The following is a 27,588-nucleotide window of genomic DNA, read 5'->3' as shown; positions in this document are numbered from 1 at the left end:
TTCTTTCAAAACATTCCACATTCCATCTGCAGTTTTTCCACTCAACACATCACTCCAGTTAGTTTTATATAGTGACTGTTTTGCTTCCATATAATTTGTAACTAATCTTCTGTGCATTGGTTTAGATTTCAGTTTGGCAGAATTATCTAGAAACAAATTAACCTTTATAACCCCCATGATCATTGCACATCAATAGTGGTAAAAACTTGACTTGAAGTATTTCTTTAGGAACACAAACAATGTCTAGTATGCTTCATTCCCTGGTAGTTTTTTTTTTTTTTTTACAATCTGAAGCAACTGTTGTTTCGAACATATGCTGTAAATAATTTCCTTACTAATGTTGTTGAATCAATATTATTCTGTCTGTTTTTGGTAAATTTAAGTCCCCAGCTAATATTATTCTTCCCTCCTGTGTTTCATGCAAGAAATGTATGAATTCCTCTAGGTCATCAGCAGTAGGAAAGACAAATTTCATAATTTAAAACCAACTATTTTTCTTTTAGCATGTAAATGCAACTTCAGTAAGTAACACTGCAGTGAAATACTCAGAGTATAGCCCTAAACACCTTTCATAACACCAGCTCCTATACATTTTACACAAAATCTACAAGTTTCACTAGCACTTGTGTCACTGATTACTGAACACTATACAAATGATGACCAATATACCATATAACCAATACAGTTTTGTATATGTAAAGAAAGTCTGCTATCCAGCATAAGTTGAGCACGTAGTTAATTTCATGGTCTTTAATTGTGGACTAGACGCCATCTCTTCACCTGTGCAGCCAAGTATCATGCATGAACCTGCTAGAGGGGTTATTGTGCTTGTGCCATTGGCTGGCAACTGTTGTTGAGGGAGTTGCCCTGCCACTGTTAGTGACGAGACGTGGCAGCTGCACATCAAACTGATGTATGATAATGTGCAGGATGTAGCAGGCTGTAATCATTCTGCATGCAGCAACAGGCTCATACTGAAGGCTCCACCCCAGTTCATCCAGGCAACAGAAAAGGGCTTTGAGCAGGCCAAACACTCTCTCTCAATGTCTGGGATAGTGTGGCACTAAAATTTTCCACAGCAGCTTGCTACGGGATACAAACTAATGTACAAACAGCGTAGCAAATAATCCTTGCGAGTGAAGCACCTTGAAAATGACAAACAATTCAAATAGCAAAAAATATCTCAAGGGTGCACCATGTAGCTTGCCATATACCTTGCCCAAATGACTTCAAAATGTCAAACGATTTGTGGAAACAACAATTTCTTTATTGCAGTAAAAGATGGTGAGCGCTTTCACGTCTACAAGACGCTTCTTCAGACTTCTATCTTACAGCATTTGCTTGTGCATTAAATACCAACTTAATTAACACATTCATTTAGTCAATTAAAACAATGCTGGCTTAAAGTGCAAGTGCATCTTATTGAAAATCAATGAGATAAAAAGATAAAAACTCCTATGTAATGCATTTAAAATCAGAACAAAATCTAATGTGTATTCCAAACTTAAAAACAATATAAAAACATGTAAAGTGTGCAAATTATGCTTTTGTTTGTCTTAATAAGAACCTTTTCAACTATATGGAACTTAAAAATCAATATCTCATTATTCTTTTCTGTATTTTCCAAGTCTTATAATGTGTGGGGAGAACGATATCATGTATGTGTATCAGTGTTTTAGTGGCCTGGATAATAAATGCGGCTTTATGGTAATTTTCTCATTGAGCCCAAATTTATGCGCTTGTAGCCTTAAAATCCATCGATTCTCTAGTTCTTCTGTGTGATTTTTTATTGCCTAGTCTATTGGTCCTGGTCACTGTCTCCAATACCCCAAATTTAAAACTATGAGAGGATCCACATTCCATAATGTGCCGTGCCAGAGCATTGGTGTCATTCTCTTTGTTTACTGCATATATATGTTCTCTGATTCGTTCGCGAAGGGTCCTGTTTGTTTTACCTATATAGAATTTATCACATGTTGTACATTGTGCAACATATATTAAATCTTTTGTCTTGCAATCTGCATATCCCCTATACTTGTAAGTTTGACCAGTGTGGGGATGTGTGAAATATTCTTTGTCAGTTATATATTTACATTGATTACATGTTCGGCAGGGAAAGGTACCTTTCCTCTGTGACTGGGGTGATTTCTTTCCAGCTCTTTCATAGCATAACATTCTTTTAGAGATCTCATGTTTTTATAGGCTATGCTTGGCTTATCATCTATAAACATTCTAATTTTATCATCCATTAATAGAAGCTTCCAGTTGTTCTCTATCACTTTTTTTACTTGTCCATTCCTGTTCGTGTAGGGAATGACTAATCTGTTCTTCTTACTTCTCGTAATGAGAGTATCCTCTTTCTCTTGTGTCAGCCTATGAAAGAATGGTTTACCTTTGTGTGTTCTAAGGCTATTACATGTTCTAGTTATTTCTTTTACCTCTTTTTCTTTATATCCTCTAGCAGTAAATTTATTGATCATATCTAGTTCTTGTTCTTTAAAAACCAATTCTTGTGTAGTCAACTTTGATGTTCTCAATATCTGGTTCTTGACAATATTGGAATATATATGTTTGGGATGCATGCTATTACGGTGTAGCAGATTGTTTCTCCAACTCGATTTCCTAAATATTTCTGTATCTATCCCTTGTGGCCCTTTTATAATCCTTACATCTAGAAATTCTATCTCAATATTGGAGTGTGAATCTTCAAAAGCTAGGAATTCCGTAGTGCCATTTAGATATTCAACAAAATCTTGTAGGTCTTTTACATTACCCCCCCATACAAGAAACACATCATCAACAAAACGACCATAGTATTTAATAAATTCAGTATATGGTGTATTGTTAAGCACGTAAGTATCCTCCCAATAGGCCAATACCAAATTGGCATAGGAGTTTGCACAGGGGGTGCCCATGGCCACCCCCTTCTGTTGCAAGAAGTAGCTATTTTCATGTAACAAAACATTGTTCTCTAAGACCATTTCTAATAATAACATCAACTGTATCACCTTATTGTTAGTTAGTCCTTTGTTTAATAGGTAAAGCCTCACATATTCAGTGCCTGTATTGTTCGGTATGCAAGTAAACAAAGATTTGACATCTAGAGTTACAAGAATATCATCTTTGTGAAATGGTCTCCTTTTATCAACTTGCGCTAAATTTTCCAAGAATTGCTGAGTGTCTCTCAAAATATGCCCTGCCTCGTTTACAAATGGTTTAAATTGTTTGTCCAAATAAATTGATATTGATTCTGTAATCCAGCCTTTGCTGGAAATAATAGGTCTGAGGGGGGGATCTAATGTCTTCTTGTGAATTTTTGGGAGACCTCTAAATGTGGGTACCAATGGATCTTCTATTAAGAAATATTTATACAAATTCTCATCAATCACATTACTTAATAGCAAGTCATAAAGATGGCTGTGAAACCTCTTTATTAAATTGTTTAAAGAATATCTGCCCAATAGCTTATATGTATCTTGATCTCCTAGCATATCAGCTATCTTCATCATATACATATCTCTGTCCATTATAACGACTGCACCACCTTTGTCGGCCTGTCTAATGATAATGTCCTCATTCTTTTGTAAATTAAAGAGAGCCTTTCTTTCTACACTGGACATGTTAAAAAACTCAGTCTTTGTATCCTTATTGTAATATAAATTCATTAAATCAGTTTCACATGCTCTCTCAAATACATCTAAAAGTGGATGTAATGGTGGTATAAAAACAGATGGTTTTTTATATACATTCATGCTTTCTGTGTTATCTGATACTGAATTACCATTGGAGTACATCATTTTTAATGCGATATTCCTGGTAAACATCTTTATGTCAATAATAAAATCAGTAACATCAACTGTATCAGAGGGTATGAAATTCAGACCTCTGTTTAATACTGACTTTTCAAATTCATTAAGTTCATATTTAGATATATTTACCACTAAGTCTTGCTGATTGACTTTAAGGCTTTCTTCTGCCTCTCGTATGTTTCCTCCGTGAATTTTCTCTTCCTCACTTTGTTCTGTGGAGACCATCTCCTTCTTTCCTGTGTGTAAATAGGTAAGGGAAAAGAGGGATATCCCTCTGTTTCAGCAAAAACCTCATTGTCACTGTTTGTGAAAACAACTGCCGAGCCATTCATTGGTATCTTCCTACGTACGACGGCTTCACTTGTATGTTCCTTATCTAAGGTTACAGTTTTGTTCGATGTGTTTTCTTCACCATTTGCGTGTATTTCGGCTGCCGTTGTAATCTGCTTGTGGCCACTGGCGTGTATGAGGGCTGCCGTTGTGGTCTGCCTTTTGCTGGAAATAGTATCTCCTGTGTTGTCTACAGTGATCGTGTTGTTGTTCGGAGGCTCCGTACTGTTACTGTCTCCTGCTGATGAGGTTGTGGGTGGAGTCTCACGGTTCGTGACTGATGGCTCCTTGAGTTGATACGTGGTGTGTGTCTGTCCCGCCCGACCAATAGACTTGGCATTCTGTTCAGTAAACCTCTCCCTCGGCCAAGAGAATACCTGGCCCTTATTAAAATCGATAAAGTCCCTTTCTAGTTTCTTTTTCTTTTCTGAAAGGGACTTATTATCTATTGTACATATCATGGTTTTTAAATCACTATATAGTGTATCCAGTTCATTATCATTTAATAAACTAGCCACTTCGGATTCTATCTTTTTTTATCTCTAAAGTAAGAGTATCTTCCGATGTGGAAAAATGTTCTATCAATAGTCTCATGTATGCAAAACTTGTTTCCAAATTCAATTTTTGCCACTTACCAAGTGGCTCCGGATATGTTGTGCCGTATGTCGGCATCTTTAGGATCCGTAGACCCCTAGGCACGAGTCGGAAGCTTAAACATGCTTCCATGTGCATTCGTTGCCACTGCACACTTTTCAATTTATGTAGCATGTTTTCTAGACGCCTTGTAAGCATAATTACATCCATGTTATGCTTATGGTTGGGATCAGTAAGAGTAGCATTCGATAGATCTTTAGCTGTCAACTTTAGTAATGGATTTAATGTCATTTCCATGATGTTATTCAAATATAATGCCTTTTCAGGTCTCAGACTGTCTATATCCGTTGCTGTAATGGAATCAGCTGCCATGTCTCGTTCGGAAAAAACAGTTCAAACAAACAGCGTAGCAAATAATCCTTGCGAGTGAAGCACCTTGAAAATGACAAACAATTCAAATAGCAAAAAATATCTCAAGGGTGCACCATGTAGCTTGCCATATACCTTGCCCAAATGACTTCAAAATGTCAAACGATTCGTGGAAACAACAATTTCTTTATTGCAGTAAAAGATGGTGAGCGCTTTCACGTCTACAAGACGCTTCTTCAGACTTCTATCTTACAGCATTTGCTTGTGCATTAAATACCAACTTAATTAACACATTCATTTAATCAATTAAAACAATGCTGGCTTAAAGTGCAAGTGCATCTTATTGAAAATCAATGAGATAAAAAGATAAAAACTCCTATGTAATGCATTTAAAATCAGAACAAAATCTAATGTGTATTCCAAACTTAAAAACAATATAAAAACATGTAAAGTGTGCAAATTATGCTTTTGTTTGTCTTAATAAGAACCTTTTCAACTATATGGAACTTAAAAATCAATATCTCATTATTCTTTTCTGTATTTTCCAAGTCTTATAATGTGTGGGGAGAACGCATATCATGTATGTGTATCAGTGTTTTAGTGGCCTGGATAATAAATGCGGCTTTATGGTAATTTTCTCATTGAGCCCAAATTTATGCGCTTGTAGCCTTAAAATCCATCGATTCTCTATTTCTTCTGTGTGATTTTTTATATTGCCTAGTCTATTGGTCCTGGTCACTGTCTCCAATACCCCAAATTTAAAACTATGAGAGGATCCACATTCCATAATGTGCCGTGCCAGAGCATTGGTGTCATTCTCTTTGTTTACTGCATATATATGTTCTCTGATTCGTTCGCGAAGGGTCCTGTTTGTTTTACCTATATAGAATTTATCACATGTTGTACATTGTGCAACATATATTAAATCTTTTGTCTTGCAATCTGCATATCCCCTATACTTGTAAGTTTGACCAGTGTGGGGATGTGTGAAATATTCTTTGTCAGTTATATATTTACATTGATTACATGTTCGGCAGGGAAAGGTACCTTTCCTCTGTGACTGGGGTGATTTCTTTCCAGCTCTTTCATAGCATAACATTCTTTTTAGAGATCTCATGTTTTTATAGGCTATGCTTGGCTTATCATCTATAAACATTCTAATTTTATCATCCATTAATAGAAGCTTCCAGTTGTTCTCTATCACTTTTTTTACTTGTCCATTCCTGTTCGTGTAGGGAATGACTAATCTGTTCTTCTTACTTCTCGTAATGAGAGTATCCTCTTTCTCTTGTGTCAGCCTATGAAAGAATGGTTTACCTTTGTGTGTTCTAAGGCTATTACATGTTCTAGTTATTTCTTTTACCTCTTTTTCTTTATATCCTCTAGCAGTAAATTTATTGATCATATCTAGTTCTTGTTCTTTAAAAACCAATTCTTGTGTAGTCAACTTTGATGTTCTCAATATCTGGTTCTTGACAATATTGGAATATATATGTTTGGGATGCATGCTATTACGGTGTAGCAGATTGTTTCTCCAACTCGATTTCCTAAATATTTCTGTATCTATCCCTTGTGGCCCTTTTATAATCCTTACATCTAGAAATTCTATCTCAATATTGGAGTGTGAATCTTCAAAAGCTAGGAATTCCGTAGTGCCATTTAGATATTCAACAAAATCTTGTAGGTCTTTTACATTACCCCCCCATACAAGAAACACATCATCAACAAAACGACCATAGTATTTAATAAATTCAGTATATGGTGTATTGTTAAGCACGTAAGTATCCTCCCAATAGGCCAATACCAAACTGGCATAGGAGTTTGCACAGGGGGTGCCCATGGCCACCCCCTTCTGTTGCAAGAAGTAGCTATTTTCATGTAACAAAACATTGTTCTCTAAGACCATTTCTAATAATAACATCAACTGTATCACCTTATTGTTAGTTAGTCCTTTGTTTAATAGGTAAAGCCTCACATATTCAGTGCCTGTATTGTCTTTGTATCCTTATTGTAATATAAATTCATTAAATCAGTTTCACATGCTCTCTCAAATACATCTAAAAGTGGATATAATGGTGGTATAAAAACAGATGTTTTTTTATATACATTCATGCTTTTCTTCCCTCCTGTGTTTCATGCAAGAAATGTATGAATTCCTCTAGGTCATCAGCAGTAGGAAAGACAAATTTCATAATTTAAAACCAACTATTTTTCTTTTAGCATGTAAATGCAACTTCAGTAAGTAACACTGCAGTGAAATACTCAGAGTATAGCCCTAAACACCTTTCATAACACCAGCTCCTATACATTTTACACAAAATCTACAAGTTTCACTAGCACTTGTGTCACTGATTACTGAACACTATACAAATGATGACCAATATACCATATAACCAATACAGTTTTGTATATGTAAAGAAAGTCTGCTATCCAGCATAAGTTGAGCACGTAGTTAATTTCATGGTCTTTAATTGTGGACTAGACGCCATCTCTTCACCTGTGCAGCCAAGTATCATGCATGAACCTGCTAGAGGGGTTATTGTGCTTGTGCCATTGGCTGGCAACTGTTGTTGAGGGAGTTGCCCTGCCACTGTTAGTGACGAGACGTGGCAGCTGCACATCAAACTGATGTATGATAATGTGCAGGATGTAGCAGGCTGTAATCATTCTGCATGCAGCAACAGGCTCATACTGAAGGCTCCACCCCAGTTCATCCAGGCAACAGAAAAGGGCTTTGAGCAGGCCAAACACTCTCTCTCAATGTCTGGGATAGTGTGGCACTAAAATTTTCCACAGCAGCTTGCTACGGGATACAAACTAATGTAATTAACCAAGGTTTGACTGGATAGCCTACATCACCTGGAAAATAAAGCAAGGAGGGGACACATAATGAAACAGGGGGTGATTATTCAATGCTATCTATGCTATTCTATCGATACAGAAATAATTATGGCTAAAATTAGAGTAGCTTTCAGTTTCCATCTAGCCAATCATGAGAAATCCCACCATGCAAGAAGAGACAAAACAGTGAATGTGTGTGCAAATATGAGAACAGAAGCAGTGTGGCAACAATGGCAGCAATCCCAAATGCAACAAATAAGGTGGCATGCTCAACAGTTGCCAGTGAGGCTTTGCTACAGTACTGGCACTAAAAAATGAATGAATGAGTGAATGCTGATATTGTAGTTAGTGTCGCTGCTGATGCAATGAAGTGCTTAAGTGGGTTGCACTGTAACTGTAGCATACTGCCTGATACAATGTACATTTGTATTATTCAGCAAGCAGTTTGTTGCACTGACCTTTCTTTTTTTGATCAAGAATGGGTGAATGAACCTTGCTTCTCAATTGAAGAGTGCCAGTTTAGGAAAAGGAACAAAACAAGACCTTGGGGAATGGAACCTTGCTTCTCAATACAGAAGTGCTGAAACAGTGATGAGCTTAATTGGTGGTAGGGTAACTGTAACAAACTGCTTGCAATAAAGTACCTTTGTATTTGTAGCAAACAGTTTGCTGAAGTTTAAACAAAATAATTTTTGCTCCTCGATTTAGAATTTAGAAGTGTCAGATCAGTGGATAACACTGGGCATTAGGCGAGCAAGCTACAGCTCTGTGTGAGAATCATGAGGCCTCCTAGGATGTTGGGATGATGTTGGTGATACACCCCAATGCATCGCACACTACCTAGCTGTTAGCAGAATTGTATCCCTTTATTTTAAAGTACCTCTCCCCTCTGTTGTCCAGATGTGGAACTTATGGCAATGTGGGTGCAAACTATCACACCAAACATCTCATGAAAGTGTGCATTTCAAGAAAATGAGAGATAGTCTGCCTTATTTCATACTCATACCAATCAACAACACACCTAACTCCCTCGGGCCTACTGAGCCCATTCTTGGGATCTTAGAGGCTCCCCAGGACAGTTTGCAGTTAGTAAACTAATTTCTAGTAACATGCGCTCCAGGCCTCCTGCAGATGCAAACAAATAATCAAAAAGGTGACCACTAGCAACATTTACCAACCCCATAATTCTCATTTTCTGTAGGTATTCACATTTTTACAGATTTTGAAACACTTTCCACTTCAAGCCTGAGTCTGACGAATAGCTGACTGTAAAGAATAAGGGATTGACACTCAACCCTTATTCCAGATCCTTCCCAACCATCTTCATCAGTCCTACAACTACTAGCAATGTATGTCACCACAATTTGAAACCCCTGCATTCACATGTTTATCAAAAATACAAAACGCTGCCATTTAAAACTTTTATAACTCAACGCTACATATGGTATATTAGAACAAAAACTTTTGGTGCCATAATAATGGTTACATTATTATGTACTATATTATGTATATTATTTTTCCACTGGGCAGCGACCTTCGGCGTTACTCTGTCACTTTAAAACTGATCAAAAGGAAACTGGACACAAAACAAATGTAAATTCTGTGTGTTTACTACCCCCCAGCAATGTGAGACAATACCCGCTGCAAATGTTGGCAGAAGTAATGGAGTTTCTATGTGCAAATAGTTGTAAGCTCAAAAGTCCATACACACACGTACTGTGCACCACACGTTCTACTACATCTCACCTGATTTATAGTCCTTGCCTTCACCATCTTGTATTACTTTCAGGGCGAAGTTGAAGTGGTTTGGGGGCCAGCTAGGCTTGGTCATGGTGCCAAAACTAATATGAGCTTTTATGTCACAATAACGATAGACATTAGTTAAAAAAAATGTTTTGCTTGATAGAGTCATCCTATGTTATTTAATGGATGTAACACAAGAAATAACTTGCTCAAAGACAGATTCACAACTACTAGCAATGTCACTACCTACAATTTGAAACTCCCACCCAGTCTCTGAGTCCGAAAATTGGGAATTGAAGGGGCCACTCATAAATTCATGGCACCCCATTATTTTGCCCTAAACAACTGATAAATACTGAGGAATTTGATACAGTTGAGTGATATGATGTCCTCCCTGTGTTCATGTGGGTTTCCTCTGGTGGCTCTGGTTTCCTCCCACATTCCCAAGACATGCTGCAGGTGCACTGGACATTCTAAATTGGCCCAAGATTGGAGCAGCCAAAAGGAGAAGAATAAGACTAGTCTTTATAGTTAGAGTCACAAATAATAATTAAACCAAGCCATACACAACCAGAAGCACAAAATCTATATAAACCTATCATATTTTGTCTATTTTTGGCAACTAAAAATTGAAACCTGAAAAGAATTTTAAATAAAACATAAAAAATTGTCAAGACAAAAATTGGTTGACATAGAGCCACCTGAAGAGTCCTGTTTGGTGCAGTGAGTTGAGGCGTTTGGTGTTAAACCAATGAGTTGTGAGTTCGATTCTGACTGATTATAGTATGGAGAGCCAATGCCGTTTAGTATATGGCAAGGTAAGGATATGATCTCTAGCAGGCTAGAATTGTTCCAGTGTTAGAGGGTGTTTTAGTGAGTGAGAGTTTACACAGTACCAGGGCAGGGATGGAGTCTGGTCATCATTAGCTTTCACCTCCTTTCACTGCTAAAAAATGAAGCAAATTTTGCTCCAGAATAATTCCAATGATCTGTTATGAATGTTATTTGCTATGAGTTGTGCCAACATCGTGTTGAAAATTTTCATCCAAATTGCCCCTTCAAATTTTCTATTATCTAATAACATATTATCCAGGCCCACCTGAAGTTTTCCATCGCTCTTTAGGGGGCGATATCACCCACATTGAGAACTACTAGTTTAAGCAAAAGTGTCTCAAAGGTAACCCACATTTAAGTTACTGAAAAAAAATAATATATTACTATTACTTCATTACTATTTTGAAAAAGTAACTAGTTATATTACTAGTTACTAGAAATTATGATATATTAGAGTAATATATTACATTTTGTAATATATTACTTCCATCACTGTATACACACACGTGTGTGTGTGTGTGCGTGCGTGCGTGCGTGCGTGTGCGTGCGTGCGTGCGTGTGTGTGTGTGTGTGTGTGTGTGTGTGTGTGTGTGTGTGTGTGTATCTGCCTATTGGTGTGTGCATCATGTAACAAACTGGCATCTCATCCAGAATTATTTTCTCTACCATCCACTAACTGAGTATAAAAATAAGTCCCAGCTGCTCCATGGTTCTGAACTGGATATAGCAGGCAATAGATAATGAAAAAAATAAATAAATGATTTGGTGAAGGAATGAATGACAAAAGGAAGAAATAGTCTTTGTTGCACTTTGTTGACATTTGCTATCATCTAAATTCCTGCTGCTGTATGCCTTACAGTAATTTTTGTCAAACAAGGCTTGCAGCAATACTGACTAGTAATGCTATCAGGATCTGTAAACCACCTGTTGTAATTACTATTAATAATATAGCTTGCTTACCTTCTTTGCCTCAGGACTGACATTCTCATAGGTAATCCCTTTTTCTGCCATTCCTGCACACTCCTGGCTGTCTGTAGCAGAATCTACAGAGGAATCCACCACTTTTACCCCATTGCACTTCATCTTGGATGTCCCTTCTGCTCAGGTCACTGCCCTGCCAGTCAAGCTATTTCTTCACATTGTCCATGCCATCCTACAGTCTTCTTCTCACTATTAAATGCATCTCAGCTTTTCCTTTTTCTTCATAGTACTTATTCATTTTTGTCTTTTGCATTACCATATTTGATATTTAATGATAATATTCTTTTATTTCCCTATCATTTACTGTGAGAAACATCACCCCAATATGACTACACCTCCATTTTTAAGCTCATACATGTACTAATCTGTACTGTCAAAAGTTTCAAATGCAAAACTGTGTTAATTAGTACAACAGATTCATGACAAACATTATATAGACCATAAAACCATGGGCCATTTAGCAACTGAGAAAGTGAAAATATAAAGGACAAAATCTAGAGATTTTTGAAAGGTATAAAAAAGAAATAATGACATGGGAAAGGAAGAAAAAACGATCTGATATGGTGGAATATTTATACAAAGGAGAAAGCCAAATTAATCAATACAAAAAGAACAGCTCCAAAGATATTCAAAGAGAAATACAGGCAAAGCACCCAGATGCAGATACATTCACAATATAAGAAAATAAGATGGCAAAGGAGGAATGCAGAGCAGACTACTAGTAAAGCAGAAATGGAAGTTGAAGTTATGGCGTACCTACAAAGTGAAGGATTTTGTGAAGAAAGTCTCACACATGCTATGTCAGAGCATAATGGAACAATGAGTTCCCCAAGTAAGGAGAAACAGGAGGAGCAAGTGACATCTGAAGAAGAACTATGGACACGGGAAAGAAAAATAGATTTAAAATGGTGCAAAACATTTATGCAAAGGAGAAAGTAAAACTATTCAATACAAAAAAGCAACACCAAAGATATTTGAAGAGAAATAGGGCAATGGCATCTGGATATGGAAAATTTTACAATACAAAAAATAAGAAAACATAGGGGGAATGTTGAAAAAAGGATTTGGAAGGGACAATTTAGAGAAATAGAAACTGAAGTTACAGATTACATGGGAAGTGAAGGATTTAGTACAGAAAATCTAACTCTGATAACATCATGGCATGATAGAACAATAAGTTCCTAAATTAAGGAGAAACCAGTGTATTGGGAAGTATTTGTCATATGAAGATACTTTGCAACCTTCAAAAGGAAACTAGTACAAAACCAGTTGGAGTTGCACAAGAAACAGGAAATTGTGACAACTCTGACATAGTCAATGTTGTGGAGTGATAGGCCAGTGAGTTCCCATATGGAAGAGCAACAGATGACACAGGATGAAGCTGAAGAGCATATGGCACAAGAAGATGTTCTTGAACTTTCTGTAGAATGCCTACAGGAAATGGAGAACAAAGAATGTGCCCTTAATTTAGAAGAAAATTATGTAAGGGAAGAGTTGCTTGATAGAATTATTAAGATCAATGAAAGAAATAGTTTACAGAATGTCAGTAAGACTCAAAATGCTAGAAATTTGATAAAACAAATGAACACAGTAATCAAGACTGTTCATAGAGATTCATGTGATATAACATAAGTAAATAGGGTGTATCACTGTGCAGCTAAATTAATAACAGATAAAGTCTTACCATGAAGGCAGTAAGGGAAAGGAAGGGGAGAAATCAAATGCTACCATGGAAGTATCAAATAGAGTAAACTAAAAAGCAATTAAGACAAGGTGTCGCTGAAAGAAGAGTACAGAACAGGGAACAGATCAACAAAGATACTCAGAAAGATAGACATGATAAAAGCAATGTGCAGCATCAGAACACACCAGGATCTATTGTATGCTATTGCAAATAATAAACTGAAGATATTGGCACCAGATACAGTACCTAACTTCTGGCTAAAAATATTAACATCTTTACATGGATATTTAGCCAAGAGTAAGAAGTATTTATATGCGCACCCCAAATAGGTGCCAGCCTGGTTAACAACAGGAAATATGATATTCCTCCTTAAGAATGAATATATTCTAAAAACTATAGCTCAATAACTTGCCTTCTGACAGTATATAAACTAAACACGGGAATTGATGCTGACAGAGTTTATAGTTATTTAGAAGAAAACTCAATAATGGCAATAGAACAAAATGGTAACAAAAGGAAGTCATATGAAACAAAGGATCATTTGTTGTTAAATAAAGTCATAATGGAGAATTGTAAAATGGGGAAGAATTTAAGTATTGCATGAATAGACTACAACAAAGCATTTGACAGCATCCCACATTCATGGATAGAAAAGTGTTTAAAAATGTATAAGATACAACCTACATTGATTGATTATGTTACAGTGACTATGAAACAGTGGCAAGCCACTTTGCAGCTAAGCCATGATAAAGAACAAATTATTATCCCAGGGATAAAAATTCAGAGGGGGATATTCCAAAGTGACCCTTTGTCACAGCTTCTCTTCTGTCTTGCTCTTAACTCAGTAAACTGCCTACTTAACAGATTAGGTTATGGCTACAATTTGGCTCCCAGAAAACAGCAAAGTCTACAGATGTCTCATCTTCTTTTTTGTGGATGAATTAAAACTGTATAGTTGATCAGCTGAGCAATGGAAAGCACAACTGCAAGTGTTCGAATCATTCTCAGATGATATAAGAATGTCATTTGGTCTTGATAAATGTGCAAAGCAACCTTTAAGGCAAGAAATCTCATATCAATCTGGGTCAAAAATGTGATATAAAAGAACTTGAGCAGGAGACGGTATATAAATATTTGGGAACTGATGAAGTAACAACAATAAAATATGAACAAATGCAAATAAACTTAGTAAGGAATATTTTAGAAGGCTAAAATTAATACTAAAAGCAGCCCTGACAAAGTTCAAGCTATAAAACAATTTGCTCTTCCTGTTCTAATGTACAGGTTTGAGATGATTTACTGGCCACAAAAGATATTGGATCAGTTGAGCAAGAAAACAAGAAAAATGTTTCATGCTTATCATATGATTTATAAAAATCAGTGTAGATCAAGATTATATATTCCTCTTTCTGAAGGAGGTATGGGCCTTTTCAAAACTGATTGTGTATAGCTTTCCAATCATAGAACTGCACACATATCTGCTGACCTCACAAGATCCAAACATAGTGCAAGTTTTAAAACATGAGAACAAGTCTAAGATGACTTCCCTTCTTAGTTTAACAGAAGCATATCAGTGTCAAGACAAAACAGAAATCAAACCAGAAATAGATAACAATCAGGCAGCAACTGAATGTGCCAAAAACAAAAGAAAAAATGTAAGGTGAAGTATCAGATGAGAAGGCAAGAAATGTGGAAAATGCATAATATAGTTGCAAGTACAGAAAAATCTTTGAACAACCTCATGTCGATCAGGACCGTATGCAGGTTAAGAAGAGGTGAATTTAAACCAGAAGATGAAAGGTTAGTATTCGTAGCCCAGGATAGTGGACTGCATGCACATTGGGTTACAAAGTCCAGTGAATATGTCAGAGAAACAGACAAATGCAGGTTCTGTAAAACAGAACTGGAAACAGTCGCACATGTTTTGCTGGGTGTGATACACTAATGGAAGAAGCCCTGTAGACTGAAAGACATAATAATGTGGCAAGACTGTTGCATTGAGGATTTTGCAAACATTATAATACTGAATTAGCTGAGAAGCATTGGAAACACGAACCACCAAGCAATATAGCGATAGATGAAGTTTATATAACATGGGCTCTCCCATTACCAACAGTTCAAAAAAATAGATGCAAGAAAACAGATATAGTAGTCCATGAAAAGCAGAAAAAACTAGCATTGATCATTGAAAATGCTACACCCAGTGATTACATCCATGAAAAAAAGAAAAAAGTAGCATTGATCATTGAAAATGCTACATCCGGTGATTGCATCCATGAAAAAAAGAAAAAAGTAACATTGATCATTGAAAATGCTACACCCAATGATTACAATGTCTTATGTACAGAGAGACACAAAGTCATAAAATACTAGAATTTGCATATAGAAATGAAAGCAATGTGGAAGAAAGATACCTGGTCAGCTACAATAGTTGTAGGAGCAATGGGTCTCATATTAAACAGTTGACAGTCATATTTAGATATGCTACCAATACATGTAACTCTGTATGAATTGCAAGAGTCAGTTCTGGGCACATTGCGAGTGCTGTGAAAAGTACATTTGACTAACATCAAAGATTTAAACAATACTAATTTCACAAACTTTAATTGTATTTTAACTTAGGAATGGGCTCCATTCCCATCATGGTATTAGAAACTCAAAAAGACCTGAAGAAATTAAACCTTGAAGAAACCTATACATAAAAATAAATTACATAGTTCTGTGCACTAAAACCAGTTCACTGTTTTATATGCAGTAAAATATTTAACAAAATCAAAAACATAAAACTATCAACTTAGGGTTAATGTCCACAAGTATAAATTATTGTTATTCTTGAATGGCACATAGGGTGTTGCCTTCATAGTCCAATAGTTTGCAGTTCTGTAGCGGTTATAAGCAAAAAACAACACTAAGCTTTTATGCAAATAAGCTAAGCACAGGCTTTTCTCATTTAATAAAGAAAAGCAAAGGTGTTCTGAAAAACATGCCCACTTAGGGCAACAAGTGTGAAGTACCTTTAATTAAACATTATGTATATACAAAGTTCTATGTAAAAGTCATAGGCTTTGTATGTATTCAGATATTTCAGACCAATGCAGCTATGCACAGCCACTCTTGAAAGACTTAATGCAAGCAGCAGACTGTGCAGTTTTTATTATTAATATTTAAAAAAATAAAGGGCTTGACAGATCTTACACGGGGGTATCCTTATGTGGACACCCTAATGGTATCATCAAAGAATAGAAATTGGGAGCAGGGGAAGACTGGAAAGGGGAGAGACAATTAAGAGTGGAACGCAGAAGGAAAGCATCAAGAGTTGTGCTGAAGAAGGTAGGAGAGGATGGGCACAATGTTTTTGGTATTGGATGGACTACCCTATTTTTTCAATTTTGTATTTATTTTTTTTTATATAAGATGAAAGTTTGGCTGAGAAATAGGTAAGAAGGTGTAGGTGAAAGGATAGGGAAAGAAGAGCTGAAGACATGACAGCAGGAGTCCCAGTCCACAGAGCCCCAACATTTCCACTGCCAACTGATGGGGCAGTGGAGGACCCTAATGTTGAGGGGGTGGGTGGCCTGTGGTGGTCAGTACCAGCTGGGACAGTGTGTCTTGAACATGCTAAAGTGAGGCCAGCTAGCAACTACCTCTTCCAGTACATTCTTAATGAAATCCCAAATCCCCCGTTCAATGCAGCTTACCAGGCTGTGATGTGCCGTGGTGGCTGCAAGACCAGTGTCACTGCCCCAACCCTTTAACAATGTCCCTGGATGGGCAGAGAGTGAGCACTCCTAAACCTGTGAGGTGCCTGCCTGGAACTCTTCAAAGTATTTTAAATCTGTAAAAAAATGAACACAAATGGAAGAAAAAATAATAAAGGACAAAGGAATGCATAATTTTCAATAATAAAAAAATGAAAACATGAAGGGAGGAAACAAAAGAGAAAATACACACGATGCATTCACACATCACTTTATGCAGCATTCAGTTTTTTACTTAAAAGCATTTTTATTTTATAAATGTTATTGAATTAAACAGAAATTGAAGTTCTTAAGTAGATATTTGTTAGAAATTGTATGGAAAGTTCTTATGCAGACTTTGGGATGACATTTTTATAAGAAGTATTTATTCTTACTTGGCAGGACAGTGTTTGCTATCAAGTAATTGTGGAGTTTATATGTTGCAGTCTACTACATAAATGTAATGATCATTTTTTTGTCTGTTATACATTTGTTTGCAATATTGCAATGACACACCCTTTATGAATACTTACTTCTTATAAAATCAGTTAAAGACTGCACATATATACAAACATATCTTTCACTGTTGCTTGCAGTAATATTTTCAATTCACTTTTTTGGTTCAGTTATTGTTATCTCAGTTATTTCTTTAAATATACTAATAAAATGAGTTAAAGACAGAAATACTACAGTATATACTGACATATCTCACTCTTGTTTGCAATAATGTACTAAATGTACTCTTGGGCTTCAATTCTGTATGAATTATTAATTAATAGTTTCCCTATATATATCTGTGTGTGTATGTTTGTATGTGTAAATGAAATTAGTTAAATATACAACATCGCTTAATAATTTATTCAGGCTAACCAATAGACTCAACAAGTCTTTTTAAGTGCCTCTCCTGGTGCCTTCTATTGTAGAGATCTCATCCTCAGCTGTAAAAACAATGCATAAGATAATTCTTATTTACCATATTTCACTTGTTTTCCATTAACATATAAGTATATGGGACATTATTTGTAAGTCATTGCATTCACTGCAGTGTGAATGGGTGTACCTTTGTTGAAGGTTGCGCATCAGAGCTCGCAACTCGGCACGTAAAAACCTACTGCCAATCATTAGCGGACCAGAGTTCCGCTGTGGCGACCCCTAACTGGGAAAAATCCGAAAGACACAACATTGCATTCACTGCAGTAATTCCTTACTGTCCATTTGATGAAATATATTTTAGTATCTGAATCCTTATACATTGCAGATCTTCTCTGTACTGTCAGTTATAAACACACGTACCATTTTGGTTGAATGTTTTTCTTTCAATATTATGTTTTGCATATAACAGTCTGAAGTTTGCTAAGTCAGAATTTGCAGACACTCAGGACATTGTAGCAAGTCTTTGAACTTTTCATTTCCTAAGCTGTTCAAGTGTGTGTGCTCGAAAGTTTTCATCCTTAATAATTATAAGCATATAAAGGATGATTTAAAATGTAGGCAAAAGTAAGACACAGGCAATAATATTCATTATTTCTCAATAAAGTGTGTGCTGCATATTCACTTCACACTGCAGCCACCACTCCCTCCCAACATCCAATCTGATTGGAATGTGGTACCTGACTGACTTCAGCCATCTTGTATGTGCATGTATAATTGTGAAAGAAATTGCTTTCTTATACAAGCACTATACCAATAAATATGTCCTGGCCCACACACACACTGCCTGTATGAGATTTAAGTACTACCTAAGTAAATGCAATACTAAATGAAAATATGGAAAAGCAAACATTGTTTTCTTTCTGTACATGAACAAGTAGTTGTAAGTCTACTCATGAAGCTGTATAGCTGCATTTTTCAGACACACACACACACACACACACACATATATATATATATATATATATATATGTAAATTATTATTTTACTCATACATATCTTACATTTGGATTTATACATGCAATTATGTTATTATTTATGTTACCGTATGCTTGTATTCAGATGCAGTTCTGTGTACAGATATGTTATGCTTTCTTTTGCATTATTGCATTAACATTATAGAAACATCTCTGCAGGTACACACATTTTTTCTATCAAATGCCTTCAATAATGCAACCTTGTTATATTTTAGAGCTGTGTTTAACCTTTCTTAAATATGACCTCAAAAAATAAATTAATTTTATACTTACTATAGAACTCTGGCCTTCTTTGCTCTACCTGGTCTACCCACTCAGCTAACTGGTTCAGCCAACACTTCTTCAGGTCATACTAGCTATTGCTGATGTCTGCAACAGCAAAACTCAATTGCTCAAGAAGATTGGTTTAAAAACAGTAACAAATATTTATATATATAATTGAATGCTGATGAGGCATGATCACATTAACCCCATGGTAATTATTATTAATAGGTGAGCCTTCCACATCAATACAAAATGAAAATGAAGGCAGCGTGCATGGTAAAAGTCCCGCCCAATTCCTTAATAAGCATACAATGGTGTATGCTATTTCTTTATTAGTAATGTTTTCAAATAATTTTTACAGGTAAGCAGCAGAATTGAACAGCTTAACTAAACAAATACATTTGGAGAATATCACCATCAGAATGGCTGTTGGTGATGATTATAGTATAGTTATATTTATGAGGCAGCCTGAGGAAAATGGCACACACTCCCCCAAATTTTTTGGCAGAATCTCACACCCCACAACATGTTAGTAACTCTTCAGGAAGTGACAGTGCATCACAAACCATGCACATGCTGACATAACATGTCAGCTTGTACAGGAGGAATACCGTTGCACCTGTACACCACTATCTTCAAGCCCACATGAATACTTTGAAGATGATGGTAGACATTCAGAGTTGAGTGTCCACAGTGAAAACCTTACATAGGGAAGCCAGGCATAGACAATTGTTACAACTTCAGGAAATAAGAACAATAGTGGGTGCCCAGCAGCAAATTTGCCTTGATATTATTAGGGCTCAGAACAGTGCCACAGAGAGTCAACTGGAAATGGTCCAAATTTTCCAGGGTATGTGTGAGAATTTCTAAAGTAAGAAGTAATGCCATGATGATGCTGATTTGTAGCATGGTAGCACACCAAGCATCCGCAGCCATCTCCACTTGTGTACAGTTAGGACTTAGACTCAAACAAGGATCTGTCTTGGAAGGGGAAAAGCATGGAGTACTGTCCGGGTACATGGGGGCAGATGACATCAGACTACAAATGATTATCAAGAAAGTTTTGTTATTAGTTAGGGAGAACAAGTCCAACAAATTTCATGCAGGCCATGTCATCATTCATCTACACCTACCAGAAGCTCTCATTCAAGGTTTCGATCATGTTCCTGCAACACTATCAGATCAATGTCTGCAGGATCACCTGCTTCAGGTAAGTCATGGAATTAGACCATCTCACCATCCATTTCACATGACAGCCCCACTTCAAAATCACTTCCAATATCACCTAGCCTATCTTTAGGAAATGTGTATGACTTATTTGATCTTGAGCTGCTATCAATAAACTGTGACAATTCTGTTACTTACAATTTTACATTCAGAAACACAGGGGAATGTTTAATTCAAAGGGGGTTACCTTCTTAAACAACTGGGAGAGGGCTAGGACACTTTTCATCTGTAAGTATTTCATCCTTGTAATGGTTCTGCTTACAACCTCATGGAGACTGCAGAAAGAAATCAGTATAACATAACAAGAGATTGGAGTTGTTAATACCAGTGCCCTATGCATTGCAATTCTTACAGCTGGAACTTACCTACAGCTTCAGTGTAGTAATAAACAAGTTCAGGTGGAAGGTATCATTTTAACTCATTCACTCCAATGGAGCTCAGGAAGTTTGCACTTTAACTTCTAATGGGCGGAGCCTAAGGCTTTTGACAGCATCAAATTATGTCCTCACATTTCAAACACATGTTTATATCTCTGGAACCACAGGGATTATGAAAGAGGTATAAATGGCAAACTCTTCAGCACAAAACTATTTTTATAGTGGTAGTATTATTTATGTTCTAGGTCTTAAAACTGGATTTTATAAGTCACAGCAAGCACAGTAACTATTACATTTGTAAGATTTTGTAAACAACTTACAATATTTCAGCAACCACTCAAGTTACATGCATACTGTCAACAGCATTTTATTCATCTTCCTGAAAGCTTTCATATGAGGCTAAATTCTATCTGTGTTACTTGGTTGTTGAGATATTTAGAAAAATATGAAAATTATATCTATATAAATTAGTATCATGAAAACAACAGTTAATATTTATTTACTTGCACTAGACAGAAGTCAAATATTAATCCAGTTGAGTTTGCCATTATGTAAGCTTTAAGATGAAATCTTTTAAAACCTTGTACATAGCATGGTTTTGGAATTATTGATGCAAATATGAATAAACAATATTTGATACCTAGAGGCATCAGTTGGAGTTAACTGCAGATGCACCTGGAAGTGTCACTTGGATGTAAAGAATTAAATACTGAGTTAGCAGTCTTTTCTAAATATACCACATGAGGTCATTCAGTACATGCATACTTAGGTGCACCACTTCTGCAGATTTTAATGAGCAAAACAAATAAAATTGTGAATACTATTTATATGCTGCCTTACAACATCACAGAATAATAGTCAGTGAGTACTCAGGCATGACTTTTTCTAACAATAATACAATTAAATGTTCTAAAAATAAATAAGTAAATAAATTATTCTAAGATGAGAGAGAAAGTCAGATAAACAGTGACAGTGGACTATGCACCAAACAGCATAGCCCACACATATCATTGTATGTATTAATTACACTCTATGTGTCTTTTACAAGAAAGGAAACTGACCTGAATGCCTCGGTCCATAGTTATGGACTAGACTCCACCTCATTACCTTCAAAACCATATGTCATGCACGAGCCTTACTACTGCTGCCAGCTGGTCATCATTCACCTTAGTGGGACTGAAACTTGGAGATGCAGTGACAGCATGGGTGAATTCACCACCAGACCAGCACATGATCATATTGTGCAGAATGCAACAGTCAGTAAACCTCCTACTTGCAGTATCTGACTCATACAGAAGGGCACCCGCAGACTCATCCAAGCACATGAAACAGCTCTTCCGGAGGATGAAGACCCTTTCAGTGACAATACTGGTCTGGGACAGGGATGTGCATGCTATAAGCCTCTTCTGCAGTTCCACATGAATTTCTCACTGGTGTCATGAGCCATGGCTCTACTGGATGTCTGGAATAACCTGAAAGACGCACACATAACAAAACAGAGTGAGAGAAAAGAGGGAGACAAACCAAAATAAAAATGATTTATTATTCAGCAATACATTTTACTATGAATAACTATATAAATGCAATAGAAAACAGGAAGAAAATTAACAAGATGACCAGTCGCTGGGCATCCTACTATGCAGGAAGAAGTGGTATCTAATGTGTCAAATATAGGAATCGTGTGCACTGCCAGGATGTTAGGCATTGGTAATACACTGCCATCCATCACACATTACCTGGCAAGTGATGGAATTGTAGCCCTTCCAACTGCAGTACTGCTCACCCCATTGACCAAAGCAGTCTTAAAAACAACATGGGTGCAATCCATCGCATTGAGTTTCTTGGGGAAATGTCCCTCCCCATAAATGGCATGCATTGTTCTGGCATAGTCCTGAGGAGACACCAATAGACAGATCCACTGATCCTCACATGCTAAGAGTGCATCCAGGAACTGCTGCAGTATCCTCAAGGCAGAAGCATGTGAAATCCCCAGTGTGTCTCCTGTCTGTCTCTGGAATGCCCCTGGAGCAAGTATAGTGAGGGCTATACATCCCTTAGTGTCCACATGGATACCCCATGAGGTCATACTTAATCACTAAGACAGTTATAATATCCCTGTCCAATCTAAAATTATCCAGTATCTCCTAATTATTAGAGTTGTAATGAGTAATTTTCTGCCAATATCTCCACCTTCTTGGCTAGTAGGAGCCAATGGGCTCAAGCAGTTTTGGCTCGGCCAGGACAACCAATTCACACCTAGAAATAGCAAGACTAGCATCAACTGACAGCATTTTCGTGGATTACAAAGCAGAACGGATTTTTGAGACTCCTCTTTATATAATGTATGTGTGGACAGCACAGAAAATTGGAAAAATTCCACTGTGAATCACAAAGAGGCAAAACAGTGCTTCATTGGTATACACTGGGTTACAAGATCATTCCTTATTATGAGTTAATTTCCTTATGCTAGTTCTTGGCCAACACACATTAACTTAAATGCCCTCTATGAATCACAGCTGAGCTGCACTCATTCACAGACAGCATGGATAGCCTTAACACATCCACATAATAACGTTTAATACCACCCCTGTTATTCACATGCTTGGGTATGCACACTCAGCAGATACAAGAAGATTTAAAATCCCACCATTGTCACTTGTAACAGGCCAGTCCAGTAAGTACACAGAATGAGTAAACTAAACTTACTTGAATGGACATGGAGTCGAACATAAAGCAATAAATGAAGAATATTTATTTTAAATATGCAGTGCTATTAGAGTTTACAAACAAGCAATATGTCACTAATTCCCCAATTTCTCTTACATAGATGAGCATGATTAAAATAATTAATTACAATTACAGTAAAAACAGTATTTAGGTTTGTATAAATCAGCTTGACACATTATGTTTTTCTCTGAAGGACTGACAAGTAGCATTTTTCAGGTCTAGCAGGACTTTAGTCAGTTATCCATTGTAAACCAAACTACTGGTTTGGTATTATTTGACCATTATCATTTTGTTCATCTCTTATCAATATTAGAAAAAGTTAAAGACCCTTTGGCAGAAAACACAATCAAATGATTTCTAGTCTCTTGAATGTCAAGATTCACATTTTCTGTCTGATAAGTTGCTGTGAATAATATCTTGAGTAACTTGGAAGGAAATTAACTAGGAGCACTTAGTGTACAAATTCTGACTGCGTATTTAAAATAAATACTGTAAGCTGAATAGAAGGCCATTAAGTCAACCAAAAATGCTGCAGGATATGAACAGCCATTTTGGGTACTTCAGTTTCAAACTGCACTATTAGTGTTTCTCAACAGATTTAAGCTATTAGACAAAGGTAATTTTGTTTCATGTTAATGCTGTTAGCAGTTCTGCAATTTCTTTTCATTTTATGAATGTGAATTTAAATAGTGACATGTAATCACACTGCATTGGAATCATCCATGCCCCAAAGAGTGTAATATGCCTTGACTTCTGATGTATCTGTGTTGATACTATGCTTTCTGTGCATGATATTTTCATGACTCATTCTTCTTTGCAATAGTGGTGTTTGAATTTTATAATGCTGTTATCTGCTAAATATGTTTGCATTAATAGTCATCTGCAGTGAGTTGTGGATGAGGTTGTAAGGATAAGCCCACCCTCCAAGTGCAAAGATGCTAAATTAACAAGCTTAATTACTACCCTGATTCTGTGAATTTTTCTGTTGTAATATTGCCAGAAGAAATATCAGACAGTGATTATGTAAAATGCAGCTGCTTGTCATCTTACTCTGCCCAAGTGAGTGAATTAGAATTCTGTTTGTGAAAAGAAAACAGATATGAATTATATTCTCACCTCCTAAAACTTGCATATATAAGTAGCATCGAGTATTAGCTTTAGTGGCACCAGCATTTTAAAAAAAGAAACAAATAAATTTGAGTCTGGAATTTGGTAATATTGATCAGTGTTCTACCCCAGTAAAAAATATAAATAAATAAATAAAACAACTAGGGGGAAAAAAAAGCAGCTGAATGTACATTTACCATTATCTTCAACAGCAAACCACGTACAGAAGGTACTGGAACAATGCTACACTTACACTCCCCCTCCCATAATGGAAGTTAGAAGACAAGCTGAGATCATGAATTATAATATTACATATTAGCATGTAGGAGACTCACCAAATCAAAAATGAAGGTGATGCTTATTTATATACAAATATGGCAGCAGAAGAAGACATGTGGTCCTTGTAGTTTATAATCGAGTATTGCAGTTAACATATGACAAATTGCTCTAAGCTCTACTTATACCTCATGCATTACTTGTTTAGTTAAATGGAGGTTTGAACTCCTGTTTTGGCAAACATTCTGCCATTACTATATGTTTGAGGTCTGTACCATCAACTCCGAGAAGTAACACTAAATCAAGATTAACGTGTGTGTGTGTGTGTGTGTGTGTGTGTGTGTGTGTGTGTGTTCCTGCACGTGTGTGTGTGTGTGTGTGTGTGTGTGTGTGTGTGTGTGTGTGTGTGTGTGTGTGTGTGTGTGTGTGTGTGTTGGTGCTTCTGCATGCAGCTATGCTTAAAAAATAAATGTGCATGTTATATCTGATAACTAAAAGTCTATACAGAAGTCATGTCGTAGCCGTCTGACTGAAAATGAAAATATGACTCTTGTTACTGCATCTGACTTTTTATCTATTTTTATCTCCATGTGTGTTTAGGTGAATGGCTAATATATGTGTTAAGGGTTATGAATGGGCATTTTTTCAAATATTGCTGGACTGTGGAGAGTAGAAATAATAATGTGTTTCTTTTATCCTTTCTGAACAGTGTGATGCACAAGAGGTAACGAAATTCCCAGAGCTATTCAAATACTTCAGGAAAATTGTAAGAGAAAAACGTTCACAAGCCTTGCTGAAGAGGGGAATAGCAAAGACCACAACTTTCATGAAGATATCTTCTAGCATGATGAAGAAATAAACTATTCTCTGCTGATGAGTTTGTCACCTCTCTGCATATCACCAGCATGACAGCATCAGTTTATCTTACTCATTTCCTGTTCAAGCACCTCTTACCATTTCCCAATGTCTACACCAAAATGACTAGCAATGTTCTGATCTGAACATATGGATTTAGTATGAGCTGTTAACAGCATCAGTGGTTGTTCTGAGATACATTTTTGTTGTGTGATAAAGTCAAACGTTCACAAAACATATCAGAGAAGAGTAACTGGGTGTCTACAGAACTCTTTTACTGAATGACATTTCAGCTACATTATTTACCACCACGAATCTTTGAAAGAAATGCATCCTTTTGGCTATGTTTAATGAAAACTATTGCACACATAAGGCCTCAATTTTCTTTCCATGGAAACACTTCACTCTAAACATTCCACAAAAGTATAATTTAAATTCCTTTGTTTTAAAATAAATATTTATTTAACTACTTCTGCTGTCATTAACTTTTAGGGTTATTATGACTATTTCCATATTTCTTTCTCTCTCCTTCGTATTACTCAACCTTCATGTTACTAGTGTATGGATTTGTTTTCTTTAACGTACAATGGGGTCTATCAATAACTGTTAGAACATCTCAGATCAGAAGAGATATAAGAAAGAATTACTTAATGGAATAAGCAGTGCAGTTGCAGAATTGTTTGTTGTAGTGTGTAGTGGAATGATTGCCTACATAAAAAACAGGCATGGTGCAGCTATCATTTTTGGCAGTAGTTGCATCTTACGTGGACTACATTAGCTTATGGACCACTTTATTTGTAAAATTATTTATAACATATTAAATGTGAATAAATTAGTCAAACCACTTCGTAAAGTGAGTCATTATTTTACAGCGTAGTTTTCTGCAATTCTGTAATCACATATCAAGGGTCATATTTTCTAAAGAGCTGTGGGGTTCAAACCATGTATCAAATCAGAATACTTGTCTTACCCTGCTCCGTGTAACGTCTTCTTTTAAAACAATTTCCTTTTCTTTCATTATGTGTATATTTCTACTGTTCTATACTTGTGTCTTTTCTGGTTCCATATTTATATTGTACTGCTGTGATCTACTTCTGTAAACAGTTTCAGAATAGGTACAGTTTTAATTTTAACCCTGTTCAGAAAAGTACTGCAACTCAGTGAGCTGCTGCTAAGTCACCATAATTGTTTCAGTTGAAGTACAGCCCTTAACTGATGTACTGTAATCTCATTCTTCCATCTTATTACAAAGCACTTTAGCAAATTGCAGTCCACATGATTAAAACCTAACTTTATTATGCCGTAACTGTGAGCAGTTGGCCTGCTCTGCTAAACCCATATTGCAATATAATTTTCTTCTTCTTTCGGCTTTTCCCAGTTAGGGGTCACCACAGCGGATCATCTGTCTGCTCATGATTGGCAGTGGAGTTTTTTACAGTGTCGAGTTGCCAGCCCAGCACCCAACCTTCCACAGAAGGCACACATATGCACACACTCACACTTAGGGCCAATTTAGAGTGTCCAATCCACCTACAGCATGTCTTTGGGATGTGGGAGGAAACCGGAGCACCCGGAGGAAACCCACGCAACCACAGAGAGGACATGCAGACTCTGCACAGAAGGCACCCTAGCCAAGAATCAAACCGGAGAACCTCTTGCTGTGAGGTGGCAATGCTAACCGCTGCACCACCATGGCCGCCCTCCATATTGCAATATAATACACTAATTAAAATGGTACAAACTAGAAATATTATAAACATGAAACAGAAATCCCATCACATTCTCAGACTTGGATATTTTCTATTATAAAACATTAAAAGAATACTTATTTTGCAACCTTTATAGTTTATTTACATTGTTTTCTAATATTTAGTTTATGTAGCCCAAGAAACCTGAGGTTCACTAGTACGACTATATGAGCAATCG

The 27,588-nt window shown here is 36.5% G+C and overlaps 1 protein-coding gene across 1 annotated transcript in view; it reads left to right on the top strand.

Moving 5' to 3' along the window:
• The window catches only part of LOC122815404 (protein tyrosine phosphatase domain-containing protein 1-like), a 728,693-nt gene extending 702,195 nt beyond the window's left edge, over nucleotides 1–26,498 (top strand). Inside the window, exon 12 of the mRNA XM_044087871.1 lies at nucleotides 25,517–26,498. Coding sequence (XP_043943806.1) covers nucleotides 25,517–25,666 — 150 coding nt within the window. The 3' untranslated portion in view covers nucleotides 25,667–26,498. The remainder of the gene's footprint in view (nucleotides 1–25,516) is intronic.
• Nucleotides 26,499–27,588: the final 1,090 nt, after the last annotated feature.

The sequence above is a fragment of the Protopterus annectens genome, chromosome 11.part0 (assembly GCF_019279795.1).
Source record: "Protopterus annectens isolate FY-2018-M chromosome 11.part0, PAN1.0, whole genome shotgun sequence".
In the NCBI taxonomy this organism is placed as follows: domain Eukaryota; kingdom Metazoa; phylum Chordata; order Ceratodontiformes; family Protopteridae; genus Protopterus; species Protopterus annectens.
This window is presented reverse-complemented; position numbering and strand designations above follow the sequence as displayed.